Raw genomic sequence first — 17,447 nt, 5'->3', positions numbered from 1 at the left:
AAATTAATAACAGGCACCCAGGCTTTGCATTCCTGCAGGATATTCTTAGAGGGGAGGAGGTTGGACCCTGTATAGCCTCCCCCAAGTACCAGCCTATCTTTGGGTTGGACAGTTTAGAGCAGGAAACCCCTCCCATCAAGAATAATCTCGTTCTTAATGTCCGTGACTCACTGTTTTTAACTATATAAACTAACATCAAACTTATGTTTATTCAGAACAGCTCTCTCAGAGTAAGATCTGTTTGGGTTGCTCCGGGTTTGAATCCTCCATTGATTACCTAATCAACTTTTGTCTAACTATACTTGAGACATTATTTTCCAGTTAACAGCCAGAAGCCTTACTACTAACATGAACAGTTAATTAATAGATATTTGTGTGTTATATGTATTATATGCTGTATTCTAATGATAAAGGAAGCTGAAAAAAGAAAACGTTCTTCAGAAAATCAGAAGGAAGAGAAAGCACATTTCTGGTGCTGTGTTGCGCTTATCAATCCCATAAGCCTCCATCTATTTACATGAAGATCCATATGTAACTGGACCCGAGCACTTTAAACCCATGCTGGTCAAGGGTCAGCTGTACTTACTTTAAAAGTTTTTTTTGAAGATTAAATATATTTACAGCAGGTCCTCCCCGGTGGCACAGTGGTTGAGCGCTGGGCTGCAAAGCTGCCTGCAGTCTCTGCAGCGCCGGTTCGATCCCTGGCCGCTGGGCAAGGGGCCCACATGGCGCGCAGACCTCTCCTGCCGCGTCTGCTGCTCCCCTCAGTGGTGTACTTTGTCAGTCTGTCTGTTCTGCTCTCCTCTCTGGCTCTGGTGAATTCTCTCACCCTCCCATGCTTCTGACTGTACCCAGTGCTTGTATAAATAAATAAATAAATCTTTAAAAAAGAGCAGTACTTAGTACCTAGTGAGTACTATGTACATGTAGGCCATCATTTTATTCCCTAAGTGGTAGGGACTGTCTGCACCTGAGTCAGAGAGCTAGGAGGTAAACTAAGACAGGAATAAGCCAACAGACTCAGGTACTGGTTCTGAGAACAGGTTCTTAAAAGGTGAGAAACGCAGCAAGTCTCTTTGCATCTTCCCAGCACTGAGCAAAGATAAAAAGCCACTCTGGGTGTTGCCCTGGATAGTGTAGCCTGGCGAGAGAATAAGGCAGATGTGGGATCCTCTGTAATCCTAGAAGGAGAGTGGCAGAACCTACAAGTACCCAGGGGAAGGACCACTTGTAGCAGCAGCCTTGACCTTTGAGAAGAAATGAAGGAAGCTAGGGAGCAGAGCAGCATGGGCAAGGGTGCTGAGGTGGCTCACGTAACAGGGACTCTTGACTCAGTTCAATTCAGCCAAGTACTGAGTGCTTTCCATGCAATGCTGCTGGTTAGTCACTGTGTTCAGTCTCGTCAGCCACCTTTCGAGTGTGGTATTGCTATTCTCATTGTATGGATGAGTAAACTGAGAAGCAGAGAGAAACAACTGGCCCAGGGCCCCCCATTAGTGAATGAATGCTGGAGCCAGGCTTCTCACAAGCCCTCCCTGAATTCTAAAGCCGCTCTCTCTTCATGTCTGACCTCACCCTCAGGGAGCCTGGCAGGAGGGCAGGACAAGCCCAGCAGTCCTAACACCTCCACCCAAGTGGGCCATTCTCTTCTTCCTTGGCCCTACACCGGCACTGGGAATTCTGCCTACCACCTTTCATCCCCCTCACTGATTCCTAAACATCACCCTTCAAGGCTGGAGTCACACCTCGGAAGTTTCCAAAACACCCACTTACTGCACTTCTCCAACAATCAAGTCACCCTGGTCACAGCACAGTTACCCTCTCCACACGGTTTCCATGGGGGACTCTCCCAAGCTATATAGCCCCTGCTCTCTTGTCTTGCACACCCTTCAGCCTCCAGGCTCAGGGCTAAATCAGCAATGAATAAACGGACCCTATCACGCCCTCATAGTCACAGCTCTAATGAGGAGATATATAATCAAAAGATCACACCCACTGGTGTGTGTGTGATAAGAAGTCATCTGTCACCTGTTAGTGAGTACAAGGGGTAATGAGATATTTATTTATGATCTGATGTAATCAGGAGTCAGGGTAGTTTCCTAGGGGAGGAGAAAGGACTGATATTTGTGCTGTAATTTGAAGGTGATGAGACCTTCATTGGAGAGATTCAGGCAGAGGAATAGTGTGTGCAAAGGCCCTGAGGCAGGAGGAAACAAGGTGTATCTGGGGGTAAAGTGGGGGCCTTGCTGACTGGACCACAGGGAGCTGGAGGAAAACTTGCCCAAGATACAGCTGAAGAGGCTCAAAGGGCTTTGGGATTTTGCAGGATTTTGGACGGGGAGGTGCAGGTAGGCAGAGGGCAGTGAAAATGGACCTGCACAGTGCGGATGCTCAGCAGGTACTCCTGAAGCTAGAGAGCACTCCTAGGGGAGCCGTGGAGCTGCTGAGCTAATGACAGCCCTAGATGTGCTGGCCAGGCGCCCCCGCATCAAGGACTGTGGCCACCTCCCTGGGTGTAGGCTGGTGGCCTCCACCTTCAGCTGGAGCGATGGGTTTGAGAACTGTGACCCCAAGTGATGCTCAAGCTCCCTGCTGTGGATTGGTGCCTCTTGGGGACTGACTGATGCTTTTCCCAAAGACAGAAAAGATTCTGAGAAGGGAACAGCAGCTGATGTAACTTTGGCCACAGGCCACAGGAGAGCAGCCTAGGAATTGTGGTTTTGCTTCCCCTCTGTCGCCAATATTAAAGGCAGGGAATTGATAAGCCACCCAGCCAGGATCCCTGTGCCTTTGCAGTTAACCTCTTGACTCCTGTCAAGAAGGGAGTAGGATCAAAACAAGGGGGGGTGGCAATTGTATGGGGACTATAACCAAGATGAAAATGCATACATTGTGCAAAAACAAAAAATGATGTAAAAAATATATAATATAAAATTTAAAAAAAGAAAAAAACAACTTTGCTTTATTTTGTTGGTATTTGGGGTTATAAGTCTCTGAGAACATTCCAAGTAAGAAAGCTGTTCACCATCAGTGGAGGGGGCCAGTGCTCTTGTCTGGAGCCAAGGTCAGAGCCTCGGACTTGACATCACTTTTAAGAAAAAAATAATAATAATAAAAAGTAAAGGTACTATTCTCCCTTACCTCATTCCCCAGATATAACTAATCATATATATGTTTATATATACATTTTATATAAATCATATACCTGTATCATTTTGTCCTCCAACCAGGTTTTCAGTGAGTAAAAGTCATTGATCTCACTGAGAAAATGAATTTTTAGAAGTATCCTTTATAATAAATGGTATATATTACATAAATATAAAGGAAGATTATATTTACATAAAAGATGAAAATCCTGGCCATACTTACTAATAAACCTTATTTTATTGGAAGGAAAGATGTATCTATCTATACCTATCTATACATATGATAGCTATATCTATACATGTGCAGGAATAGATAAAAATATCTTAAAATATACAATTCTATATAATTATGTAATGTAGATGTCATTAAACATGCCAGAGTTATTAAATATTCTTTGGTCAAAAAAAAAAAAAGAAATCCATTCTCTGGTTGGTTCACTTTGGTTAAAAGCAAATGCCCCCTCGGGGAAGAAAGCAGCATTATGTAACTTAATGCCCTGGCCCCACAGGCTTTTGTGTCCTCTTCCTGGCGGCAGATTCCTCTAATCCTGTTCCCAGGAGGCTGGGGCAGGGTAGCCAGGGAGGTGGACAAGAAGCCTGTTGGGGGAAGGAGAGAGGGAGCCTATGGGCCTTTGGGGCAGTTTCTGGGCAAAGAAATGAGGTGTGGAAGACCCAGTTGTTCTTCAAGTAGGTGTCTCAGCGCGTCCCCCTTGACACTCGGACAAGAGGGTCAGTGCCAGGCCTGGCAGGGTAAACAAGGGATGCGGGGAGACCCAGAAACCCAAAAAGCCACACGAATACAAATTGTGACAAAGTCTAGTGACTGAGCACAAGTCTGCCCAAGTGACAAAGCACTGGGCTCAACACCAAGACTTATACCAGGTGGAATCAAGTAATTGAAATATGCCTTAACCAGACAGGGAAGACCTCTGGAGCCAGTGTGGGAGGGTCACAGGCCTTTCAGCTTTGCTTCAGCTCCCCCAGGCAAGGAGTGCCCCCCGCTGGAGCCATGCAGAGCTTTGCAAACCAATTCAGGAGGGGGTCACCTGGTAGTGCTGAACCTGTGGCCATGAGGACCCCAGGTTGGGGCAGTGGAAGTCAGCTCCCTGACTGGTTCGCAGGTAGAGACAGGAGAAGAGCAAAGGGGAGGGGGGAGGCAGGAGGGAAGGAGGAGAGAGGAATGAAACTAGAGGAAATGTAGCAAGAGGAAATGTAGCAAGAGGAGACAAACACCCAGTGAGGCTGGGAATCCTCTGGAGAGGAACTGGTCTTCCCATTCAGACTGGGTCTCCCTAAGTGTATGTTTTATGGCCCATCAGGGCAGGGACTGGGCCTCTCCCATCAGACTGTGGGGTTCCTCCAAGTGGGGACTATGTCAAATATGAACGACGCTTGCTTTTTCTCCTGAGGTCCTAGGAAGGTTGATGGAGGGGAGGAAACTCATAGGGCTCCCCAAGAACAGGGGGACATCCTCCCCTCACTATCCAGATCCTCCAGGTGGGTGACCCTCCAGCCACGCTAATCATGGCCCTGCTGCCCTTTCCTCTTTGCCCCAGGGTTCACGGATACCTTCAACATGGACACCAGGAAGCCCCGGGTCATCCCTGGCTCCAGGAGTGCCTTCTTTGGCTACACAGTGCAGCAGCATGACATCGGAGGCAAGAAGTGGTGAGTGAGCTCGGCCCCCACTCAGGGCCCCCTCCCCTCTCTCCACCCTGCCCCCGCTATAACTATAAAGGGGACCATTTTGCAGGCCCCATCTGGGTGATGTGACAGCACAGGAGTCAGGCACCAGGAACCCATAGTCACCCCTTCCTCACTCACCCTACACCACCACTCAGAAGTGGCTTTATCTCTCAGATAGATAGATAGATAGATAGATAGATAGATAGATAGATAGATAGATAGATAGATAGATAGATAGATAGATAGATAGATAGATAGATAGATAGATATGAAAGGAGTATCTTATTATCTTCCAATTAGGTATGACTTAGATACTATAAGTGTAGACATCTTATACATACAGCTCAATGAATTTTTATATCTGTCTCTGCCCATGTAACCACTTCCAAGAACACAATTTAGAACATTTTCAGCTCCCCCAGGAAGCCCCTTGATCAGCCTAGTCGGTGTCCCTCTAGGTAATCACTTTTCTACTAATCTATTGCATAGATTCATTTTGCCTATTTTTGAACTTCATACATGGACATGTTTAATGTCTCATGCTTTAAGCTTCTTCACAGAAGTATAATATTTCACTGTAGCAATATATCACTTTTCAGTTTTATTGAGATATATTAACATATATCATTGTATGCAATTAAATGTGCAGCATGATAGTTTGATTTACATATGTGTAAATCAAAATATTCCAGGTATGTTTATACCACAACTTCTTTACCCTTCCATCCATTGATAGACACTGGTTGTTTTTATGTCTTAGGTATTGTAAATAAGACTACAATCAGAAATGATTTCCAGTAAGTTCAGCTAACTAATAACCATCTTCTCATATAGATAAATAAAAAGTACAAAGGAAAAGAAAATAAATCCTCTCCTTGTGATGGGAACTCTCAGGATTTACTTTCTTAACAATCTTTCCACACATCATACTGAATCATGTATGATGTATGGAATCATCATTCGATGTGGTGTATGGAAAACATACAACATTAACTATAGTCATTATCTTGTACATCACATTCCTGTACTTCACTTACTTGTAACTGGAAGTTTGTATCTTTTGACCCTCTTCCTCTCATTCCCCTACCCTCAACCCTCCATCTCTTGTAACCACAAATAAGATCTCTGTCTATGAGTTTGGGTTTTGTTTTGTTTTTAGATTCCATATGTAACTGAGATCATACAGTATATTTCTCACTTTAACTTATTCAGTTAACAGAATGCCTTCAAGATCCATCAATGTTGTTGCACATTTTAGGAGTTCCTCGTTTTAAATGGTTGACTAATATTCCAGTGTTTATACTACAACTTCCTAACCCTTCCAACCACTAATGGACATTGGTTGTTTTCATGTCTTAGGTACTGTAATAAGACTACTATGAACATGAGGGTGCAGATGTCTTTTCAAATCAGTGTTTTCATTTCCTTTAATATATTCCTAGAAATACAATTGCTAGATCATATAATCATTCTATTTTTAATTTTTTGAGGATCCTGCAATTTTCCAAAGTGGCAATACCAACCACTATTTATTCATTGTACTGTTAACAAATATATGGATTGTTTGTATTTTTGGCTATTCCTAATAGAGATGGTATTAACATTTGTACATTTGTCTTTTGATGGATATATGCACTTATTTTCATTGGGCATATACACAGGAGTAGAACTGTTGAGTTAAAAAGCAGGTGTATGTTGAGATTTAGTAGATCTGTCAAGTTCTTTTTTTTTAATAATTAAACTTTATTGGTAACATGAAAAAGTTCCAATTGCTCTACATCCTCACTAACACTTAGTGTTATCAGGCTTTTTGTGTGTACGGTGGCATCTCATTGTGGGTTAAATTTGCATTTCTCTAATAACTAATAATGTTGAGCAACTTTCTATAAATTTATTGGCTGTTTTTGGTTTTGTGAAATTGCCTATCATGTGAAGCATCTAAGTGAGACTTGCATTTTTAAAATTGTATTGTGTGTCTTTTTCTTCTTGGTTTACAGGACTCTTAAAAATATATTCTGGGGCTTTCCCTGGTGGTGCAGTGGTTGAGTACTGGGTTGCAAGGCTGCCCACAGCCTCTGCAGTTCCACTTCGATCCCTGGCCACTGGCGAGGGTCTCACACACACACACACACACACACACACACATATATGCACACACACACACACACTATATATATATATATATATATTCTGTATACATAATTCTTTTTGAGAAAGAAGCATTGTAAATAACTCCTACTGGCCTGTGGTTTGCCTTTTCATTCTGTTAATGGTATCTTTTTATGAACAGAACTTCTTAGCTTTGATACAAGTTTAATTTATCAATATTTTCTATGGTTACTGGTTTTTGCGTGTCCTATTTCAGAAATCTCTGCCTTGCCCAAGAGTCATGAAGGCAGTCTCCTCTATTTTTTCCTAGAAGTTTGATTTTTTCAATGGTTTATGATTCATCTCAAATCAACTTTTATGTGTGGTATGAAATAAAGGTCAGAGGTGTTTTTTTTTCCGTGTGGAAAAACATGATTTTCATAACAATTGATTTTGTACCATTTGTTAAAAGACTGTGTGTTTCCTCCACTGAATTGTGTTTTTATCTTTGTCAAAAATAAGGTGACCATGTATGTATGGGTCTGTTTTTAGCTTCTATTCTATTCCATTTGTCTATCTAAACTTGCATCAAAAATCTTTAAAGTAAGTTTGGAAATCTAGTGTGAATTCTTTGAATTTGTTTTTTGGGGGGTTTGTTTTTAAGGTTTATTTTTATTTATTTATGCCTACAAAAGCTGGGGTGCAGGCCAGAGGTGTTGGGAGGGCAGTGAGAGGATTCACCAGAGACAGAGTGGGGAGCAGAACAGGCAGATCTACTGAAATACACTGCTGAGGGGAGCAGCAGGTGAGACAGGAGAGGTCTGTTGGGCCATGTGTGTAGCTTCTTGGCCAGGGATTAAACTCATGCAGCAGTGGCTGGCAATAGCTTGATAGGCTGAGACTTTAGCCCCTGTGCCACCAGGGTGGACCTCAAATTTGTTTTTCTTTGACAAGTTTGTTGGCTATGTTGGACCCTTTATTTTTTCATATGAAGTTTAGAAATAGCTTGTCAATTTCCTCCAATCAAACTTGCTAAGATTTTGATTGGGATTACATTGAATTTATAGATTAATGTGGCAAAGAATTAAATCTGAATGATACCAAGTTTCCCAATCCATGAACATGTATATCCCACCATTTATTTAATTTGGTTTTTGAAATAATTTTTTTCAATAGTGCTTTGAAATTTTCATTATAGAATTCTTACACATCTTTCATAATATTAATTCCTGAGTATCTTATATTTTATGCTGATTGAAATGGTATGTCCTTATTTCATTTTCCAATTTTTTTGCTACTATAGAAAAAAACAACTAATATTTATATAATTATGTTTTATCCAGCAACTTTACTAAATTCATGTATTATCTCTAACAATTTGCTGATAGACTCTATTAGAATTTTTATGTGTACAATCAACTATCTTAAATCATTAGTTTTGTTTCCCTTTTCCAGTCTTCATAGCACTTACTTCCTTTTCTGGCTCAAATACAAAGCCTAAGATCTTGAGTACAAGGCATATGATTTTGAACATGATTTTCTCATTTCCTTTATTACAGGACAAACTCTCAATATTTCATAACTAAATAAAATATTAATTGTAATTATCCATCTGTTTGTTGTAGATACTTTCAGATTAAAATTTTTTCTATAGTTATGCCTTTCTCCCAGGATTTTTCAGGGTCTTAACTGTACTACATAACTGACCTCCATTCTGACTGGGAAAAAACCTTACTATTACCCAAGCACTGAACAACCTCTATAACCTCTGCCCCGGTCCTGTTCTCTGACAGTATTCAGTGTCTCACACTACGCAGGCCCAGCTTAAGAGTTAGCTAAGGACCCAAGGTTGACTTTTCGCAGAGTTTTGGGGACTGTGGCTCTCTTCTTTCTAATTGTCCCCACCAAACCCTAGTCTTTGCCACCCAATTCCAATCATTGTTTCCTCCACCCAGAAAGACTGCTCCTCTCTGTTTGGGAACTATTTTCTCGTGTTCAAAAAATAAAGTGTCCCCACAGAGAGGGCTGGGGACAAATGTGGAGCTAGCTCCTGGGCTTCCCTTTTCTCAAGTATTGAGTTCTGTATTGATTCCTGTCCAGTGCCTAAAAATAGTTGTTTTTTATATTTTGTCTAGCTTTCATGTTGTTTATAGCCGGAATTGAATGTCCTTTTTCATATTCATTTATCAACTTAGCTATCACATGTCTGGCCATTTCTTTCCATCGTTAGGCTAGAATTCTGCTTGTCGGATTCCGCAGGTCCCTTTTTATAACACTTAGCAAACTGGATAGTAATTTCCTGTTTCATTGTCTGTCTTCCTAAAATAAGGGCACAATCCCTGGCATTTAGTAGAAGCTCAATAGAACAGACTTTGAAAGACTGAATTAATGATTTGAACCCCTCCCAGTTACCCCAGGCATAAAATGCACATTCTTTACATCATCTGAAGGATTACATATTAAGTGGAATTGACCATTCTGAGCTAAATTTGTTTTGACCAGTATTTGCTTATTAAGCATCTATTAATAAATTCTTCTAGACTCTGAAAATATTAACTCTCACTCTTAAGTAACTCACAGGCCAGTTGAGGAAGCAACACTAATATCTTTGAAATAATATTAAAATAATACAAGACAAAAATGACCTGGTATTATGTTCATCTTAATAAGGACACTTTATCTGAGAAGTGTCTCTAGATCCTTCTCCTAGCCTAAAATGACCTTACCCACCCCTCCAGGCTTCTCTCTGATGGAGCAGATCACTTCCTACCTAGTGTGGGGTGACTTAGACCCACAGCCCACCTCCACTCTGACCACCAGCTCCACCTCCTTGCACCTGAGAGCAGCCCGCACAGCGTCTTGCTCACAGCAGAAATGCAGCCAGAATCTGAGTGGAGAAATCCTGCGCCTATGGTCTCGCTGCAGGGGTATTTGAATGACGTCTTTGATGCTGGGCTTAGATAAGCAGAGGGGCACATAGAATTGACTCCTGGTCACCTTTGCTGATCTGAGTGCAGCCAGAGGCATCAAGGGAGAACGCTGATGCTGCCGGCGGGCAGGGTCACACCTCCCTGCCACGTGACCTAAGCGTGTTTACTCCACAACTGGGCTGAGAGAAACAGAGAGGACTTGGAGCACAAGGGGGCTGAGTCTGAGCAGCACACAGGGCCTTTTAGGAATTCCTATCCTTACTTCTGGGGACCCACTGCATGTGCTCCATAGTTGCTTACCTTCCCTGCTTCCTGCCCTGACCTCCATTTTTTTCTGACCTGTACACAGCATTCCAGGAGCTGCAGATAGGATGCTTAGGATGTTGAAAATGGGAGGTTGATGCCAATGTGATTTGGGGGACACTGGCTATTGCACACAACTCCAGTGGTACAATCTGAGTCAGCTCCAAAAGAAGGACAAGAGCAAAACCTTCAAGTCCAGAGACTATGCTTGGAGGAAGACCTCGGGAGAAGCTCTCCCAGCCCCCCTGTACCTCTGCTCATATATCAAATGAGAATGAACTTGCCCGTCTCAGGGTGCTAGGCAAGATCAAAGAATGCCCCAAAGGTGAATGTATTTTGTAATCAGTACAGCAAGAATTGGGGGGCTTAGTTTCTTGCAGCCAGCCAGCAAGCAAACTAATATTAAGCTCTGACAATTTGGTTGAGAGGCTCCCTCTAACCCAGGCTCTGCATGCCTGCTGGGTGTGGACCCGGATTCCAGCCTCTAAGACAGAACTGACACACCTTGGTCAGCATCTCATGGGCCTGCAGTGGGGTCAGTGAATCTGTGTTTTAAAGAGCTCACCAGAAGACCCTAGCGGGAACACTGGGGTTTCTAAGAACCACAGTCTCCATTAGGGGACTGGGATGTCAATGGGAAACATCACTTCCCAGCCCCTGCCCAAAAATCCCCTCCCAACGCTGCCTAGTATAGGACCCACTAGCAGTCCCCACACTGGTTGGGTCTGGTCCCCATTTACCAGGCTACCAGCCTCCTTGAACATTAAAGGCACCAGACCCTGGTAAACAGCTGGAGGGTGTGGGAATGACCTGGTACAGCTGCTACTTTGTTTTATTAACCCTTCACCTTCTGCCCATTGTGCCCCCAAATCAATGTAACCCCAGTGCAGGCAAAGCTGACACTATCCCACTGATTCAGACATCTTGAACAGTTTTCCACACGCCTTGGTTTTAGCAATAATAACAGCACTCACAGACACACAGAAAGGAAAAGAGAAAACAAATTCCTCTTGGGCTGAGTATTCTCTGCCCCTGTTTTCTAAAGCGCTTATGTATTTTCAGAGAAATTCAACCCACATGACTCTAATGCACATACATTGAAATCATTAAGTCAGTTAGTTTTTCAGACCATTTGCTGCCCCAGAAGCTCCCATTAGGGTTGGTGAGGACATCTCTGAGCCCTTGCTCCCCTGGAACAGAAAGCCTCCTGGTGTTGAGAAAAAACAGAGCTGGACCCCACAAGTTTTTGATTTGTCATCAAAGCTCTCCCCTCTAGAGAAAGGAGCTCAACTCTCTACCAGGAAGTCTTTGCCTCCTGCCCTCCAAGGTCTTGGCACTGAGGAGCCTGACAGTACCCAAGGGCTCCACAAAAGACCCCTTTGGGACTCTGAGCTTGAAGAACAAAGGCCATGGTGAAGTGCCTGAGGTACAGTGTCAGGAATGTGGGTAACTTGTTCCCATTTTATAGGTCAGGCAACCGGGACTCTGAGATGACATAGCTAGCAATCTCCTGAACCAGATCTGGGGCCCAGATCTTCTTAGCCCCAAGGGGACACGGAACAGAAGCAGCCACAGCCCCAGTGCTGGTCGGGAAACTTTACTCCTTCTCCATGGTGTCCCTCCCCACAAGCTACACTGCTGGCCCCGTGAGAGCCACGCTGTGGCATCCCCAGGCCCAGCACCAGCAGCACAGCACACCAGAAGAACAGCACCGAGCCACCTGGGAAGAAAGGGCAGGCATATGCTCCCCAAATGGTAAATACCAAGAAAGGTCACACAAAGGATCACGGGAGTTCACAAGAGGGGAGTGGACCCCTAACTCAGCAGGACTGGGTGGCTGCGAGCGTTGTGAAGGGATGGGCTTCCAGATAGGTGAGATTTCCATGCACAGAATGGACATGGTTAAGGAGAGTATAACAGATGGAGGGAACAATGTGGGTAAGAGTACAGAGGTGAAAAGAAGAAGCCAGGTTTTGAGGAAGGCCACTGTCTTGAGTGGCTGGAGGAGACAGTGCAGCAGCAAAGCCATGAGGCCAATGACTGGGAATGTGGGGAGCATACCACGAGGCTCTAAAGTACCAGAGGGAAGGGATTGTATCTGAGAGTTAATGGGGAGCCAGGGGAGCAGAATGGTTTTTAGACATTTACAGTAGGGCTGTCATTTGTAGGTGATCAATTTGGCTACCATATGGAGAATGCAATTAAAAGAGGAAAACTTGGAGGGGGGAGTCTGATGGAAGGCTGTAGAAGTCTAGGTGAGTGGTAGATCCTAGTGGTGGGGATTAATGAGGGGGCCTGCTTTATGAGTGTCAACATTTCATTCATTCATTCATTCTTGAAAGCGTGTGCTAAGTCCTAATAATTCAATGGTGAGCAAAATTGCAAAGTCCTTACCTTGATGGAGCTTTTCTTCTAGTATAGTAAGACATATTAGTTTCTTCATTGCCTGCCAGATGGTGATATATGCAAAGGAGGAAAATCAAGCAGGGTAAGAGGGCTTAGGAGTAGTAGGTGAGGGTGCAAGCTGCTACCCTGTACAGGCTGTCCAGGAAGTCCTCAATGCGAGGGTGCCAGCGATCAGAGACACCAAGGAAAGGGAGACAGTGAGACAATCATAGGCCCCTGAGAAGAGAATTCCAGGAAAAGGTAACAGCAAGTGCAAGGGCCCTGTGGTATAAAGAAGCTTAGAATATTGAAACAATGAGTGGCTAGAGTAGAGTGAGCTTGGACAAGTACAAAAGGAGAAGAGGTCAGAGACAAAACAGGATGATTGAGGATACTTCTTGCTGGACTGGGAGATAGTGAAAAAGCAGAAAAACAAAATCCAGCAATAGGGCACAGACTCTGGAGGAAGGGGTGAGCTAAGCTTTGGATGCATGTGTTTGAAGTATCTGAGGGGTATCCGGATGCAGAGGGCCACTGCAGCGGGGACAGGGACCCCTGGCTATCAGGGAGATCAGGTGGAGACTCAAGTGCATTGGAGAACTACATTCATAAGGGAGGGTTCGGAGAGAAGGAAGGGGGTCTGGGGCAAAACCCTGGGGTGCTTATGGGTTGCATGGGGAGGAGAGAGACCAATCAAAGGTAAGAACAGAAGGGGGTGTGATGTCCAGAGGGCAGAGCAGGGGAGAATCGTGAGATAGCGGGGAGGGTGAAAGGGTGCTCCCTATGAGGCCTGATCAGCCAGTGGAGAAGCAGCAGCAGCCACAGGTGCCTGAAGCTGCTAAAGCTCCCCGAAGCTGCTGAAGGGACCTAGCTGTGGAGGTTGCAGCACTGGGCAAACCTCTACTAGGCCCAGAGCCCTTGAGGTGTAAGGGAATGCATGACATTCACGTGCACAGAGCAAGGCCTTACACGGGCACATGGCGACCTTGGCGAAGCATCTGTGGGTACGACTTGAGAGCAGGCCTCCCCCCTCACACGCAACAGAATGCCCCGGAAGCTTGTTGACTGGCATTGTGGGGCACCACCTCCAGGGTTTCTGACTCAGCAGGCCTGGGGGCCCCAACTATTCGTTATTCTAACAAGTTTCCTGGTGGTGCCAGTTCTGCTGGTCTGGGAACTGTACTCTGACAGATGCAGGCCTGGAGGCTTCCCTGCACCTCAGGCTGGTGACAACAGATCTTCTGCCTCAACAGATAAAATGAAGGCACCTTGACTGACTCCTTACTGCAGGAGAAGTCTGGACACCAGAACCCCACATCCTGGGCCCCTCCCCTGCCCAGCCACTTCCCAAGCCTTGGGCACCTGAACCCGTCACATCCATGTAGAAGCCCCCACTTTCTTCATTTGTAAAACGGGCTTAGTGATGTGATGTGCAAAGGCGCTCATGAGGAAGCAATAACAGAGGCCGTGTGAAGTGTCTACCACAGGCAGACACTGGATAAGTTAGCTCCCCACACTGGCCTATCCCCCAAGAAAGGCTGTGGCGTCAGGGAGAGGTTTCGAGGAAAAGGACCCCTGGGACTTGTTTGGGCAAGATGACAGATCTTACCCAGTCCTGCCTTCCTCCTCGGCGGCTGCGCTTGTCAGGCTTGCGGCAGCCTCAGCCACGGCTGCTGTAGAGACCTCGCTGGGGAACGTCCTAAGCGCTTTTCCTGGCTCGGCCTCCAGGGTAGGCTCCCAACACCACAGCATATAAATGCCCTCTACTATTTTCTCTTGGAACAAATAAAATCCGGCACCATGACTCATTCTGGTTAAAGAATAAATCTCTGCAAAAGCAAAGCCCAGGATGGGATGAAACCAACCCCTGCACGAGAGGGGGAGGAGGAGGAAAAACTGTGTTTGTGGGGAAACGCTGACCCAGGGCCCCGGGCCAAGACGCCCAGCAGACCCTGGCAGGCAGCACAGGCACAAGAAAAGTGAGCCACAGAGGCCAGGGGGAGTGGGATCCAGACAGTCATCCTCACAGACAGGACCTGGGGCACCTTCAGACCCTCAAAAACACAAAGCAGCATGGGGAGCAGCCAGGAAAGCCTGCAGCGGGAATTTCTGGGGGTGCATGCATTTTAGTTCAGCCTGCAAAGGGCACCCAAGCTCCTGGCATCTCCAGGTGATTTCTCTTCATTTTTTTTGAGCCCTCATCCTCTCTCCCCACCTTTTTTTTTTACTGCCAAGCCAACCCAGAAGAGCCCCAGAACATAAAGAACATGTCACTAAGGGACCAGGCACCTCTGACACACACAAATGATTCAACCAGAGACAGAGCTAAGGACAGTCCTGGGGACTAGAGAATGTTCTTAGCGCTGAGCTCAGAGAGGCAAGAGGCCAAGCTTTGGGGGAAAGACGCACCATCTCAGCAGTGGAAACACTGAAAGGAAAGTCTCCTGGTTACTAACCCCCAAGAAAATAAATAAATAAATTTAATTTGGGCAGTTCAAGGAAGCCAGAGGGATTTGCCAATTCAGCATCTTCTCCCCTGCCCCCACCTCCTGCAGCAGCCGGCGGGCTCTTCCGCCTCTCTCCCTTCTCTGCAGCCACCACCGCTGGTTCTGTGACCCCAAGATCCTTCCTAGGCCTACCACAGGACAGGGAAGGGGCGATCCTCATGTGAAGTGGGCAATAAACTATTGCTGAAATCCACTTCCTCTTGAGAATGACTTTCTACAATGTCATAGGTTTGACTCTTCAAGACACAGTTTTTAACCGCTTTGAGGTATTTTATGTGCAACTGCCATAATGGGCAGCAGAGGAGGGAGTGAAGACAGCAGGAGGAGGTGCCTCCTCCATCCGGCCAGCTTCCCAGAGATGTCACTCACCCAGGGCTGCATGTGCTTCCACTCAGGCTATAAAATGTGAAGACTAGAACTCTTCATGGAAAACCACAAAGTGAACAAATATGTTTCCAGGTTAGGTGCAATTAGAAAAACAAATCAATGCCCTCGACTTGCTTTTTCCCACTCATCTGAATTGTGACCAGTCGCTACTTCACCTAACCCTATTTTCTCCAGGCCTGTGTAGAATACCCCCTTCCAACTGTCCCTCACACCTTCACGAACAATCAACAGCTCCCCGGGATTCCAGACCTTTTAAATATCTCTTCTCTTCTGCACAGCAGCAACACACGGACCATGGCGATGCTCGTTATGAGACCATCTGGGCAAGGTTTCTGTCATTTTCCGTAGAATTCCTAGATCCTCCCCACTCTACTTTGTGAATCATTTCTTCCTGGTTTAGCTGTGATGAGTCAGCCTGAGTCAGTAATGCAGAGAGACATGGAGAGAGAGAGATGCAGAAAAAGCCAATTAAGATAAATGGAAACTAAAATGGGGAAGGGGGAGGTGTGGGGGAGAAGATGCGGAATACAGAGCTAAGAGAGGGGGAGCGCTGGGCGCCCCCAGGGTAGGGCTTGCCTTTCCTTTGTCTTTGGATCTCCCGTGCTTGGTACAGACCCTCAAGAGAAGGAGAGAATGGTGGGAACCAACTTATATCTCAGAGGAGCTCAAAACTGGATGTTCTTATAAAGGGCCTGGGGACAGTGACTCATATGGGAGAGGTTGGAGTTTCCTGGGGCTGGCAGGTGGGTGGCAGACGGTGGCCCGGCCCACCCCCAGGTGGCTGGCCCTGCGGCAGGAGGTCCTCCCTACCCCCTCCCCTCTGCCTCTTCCCAACCACTAAACCAATGATTTTGTAACCCGAGCATGAGGACATTTCCAAAACTGTAATGACAGTCTACATAGCCTCTTTGTTTCTTTATGGCTTCTCAAAATAAGAATAATGCTGTAAGAAGAGCCATTACTCACCATCCAGAAGGGCGAGGAGGGAAATCCATCAGAGCCTTGAACCAGACGGAAAGAGCTTCAAAGGATTCTGCATGGTCAATGATTCCCTGATGCAACTCAGGGCCTCCCGGTAGGACGCAGGGCCAGCTCCTATGCACCTCCTTTCCTCTCCCCGTCCTCCCCCAGACATGGTGAGAGCACGGGGGCAGTGAGGCCCCTTAGTCATCTAGGTGACTTGGGTGGGTCACCAGCTTCTCTGGGTGGCGGGTCCCTCAGTTTCAAAGAGGGACTGCTGTCTCTCCCAGGGTTGTTGTGAGAATTAATCTGATGTCAGAGGAAGCACCCAGCACAACCCCTCACACATAATAAACACCCCCAAACACTCATCCAAGCATGCATTCTTGTTCATCTAAAGTGCTTTGAAAGTAGAAGAATGCAGAGTTGTGTTTATTTCTTGATTAGGCATCTTGCCCAAATTCCCTGTAATCTGTTTTCCTTGGTTTTAAAGGTTGGTAATCACCTGATAATCCAGGGGTTCCCAAAGCTAAACAGAACAGAATCACCTGTGAAAGTTTTTTTAAAAAAAAATTCCTGATCCCAATCCCAGAGTTACAAAATCAGAATCTCTGGAGGTATATTTTTTAACAACTTCAGGTTCTAGAACCATAGACCTAGTCCTTTTGAAGGGGTCTGTGAGTGCTCACGGTACTTTCCAAGCTTACACTGAGAGTGACCCTTGATGCCTAAACCCAACCAGGTGACCAAAGGCAAGGATGTAGAGACCCTAAAAGCAGGTCAGGTAGCCTGACCCAGTGGACAATGAGATGCCTGTCAATCCCTGGGGGCATAACCATCTGTCTCCACTAGGGCCACTAGGGTTGAGTTCTCTGCAGAGGATCTGGAATGTCAGGGAGGCAGGGCAAGAAGATGGGAGTGGGTGGAAGGTGTGAACCTGGGGTGAAGCTGACCCTCACATACCCCACAAGGCAGAGACTGGTCTGTCCCTCTGGTTCCATCCCAGGTCCAGCCTTCAGCATGAAAGCTGTGTTAGAGTCACACACACAAGCACC

The 17,447-nt window shown here is 45.7% G+C and overlaps 1 protein-coding gene across 1 annotated transcript in view; it reads left to right on the top strand.

Moving 5' to 3' along the window:
* The window catches only part of ITGA11 (integrin subunit alpha 11), a 113,430-nt gene that overhangs the window by 23,613 nt on the left and 72,370 nt on the right, over positions 1–17,447 (top strand). The window contains exon 2 of the mRNA XM_037502795.2: positions 4,703–4,814. Within this exon, the coding sequence (XP_037358692.2) occupies positions 4,703–4,814 (112 nt within the window). The remainder of the gene's footprint in view (positions 1–4,702; positions 4,815–17,447) is intronic.

This window comes from Talpa occidentalis, unplaced genomic scaffold (assembly GCF_014898055.3).
Source record: "Talpa occidentalis isolate TD23 unplaced genomic scaffold, MPIMG_talOcc4v2.1 talOcc4.11, whole genome shotgun sequence".
Taxonomy (NCBI): Eukaryota; Metazoa; Chordata; class Mammalia; order Eulipotyphla; family Talpidae; genus Talpa; species Talpa occidentalis.
Note: the sequence above shows the minus strand (reverse complement) of the source record. Positions and strands in the feature narration are given on the sequence as shown.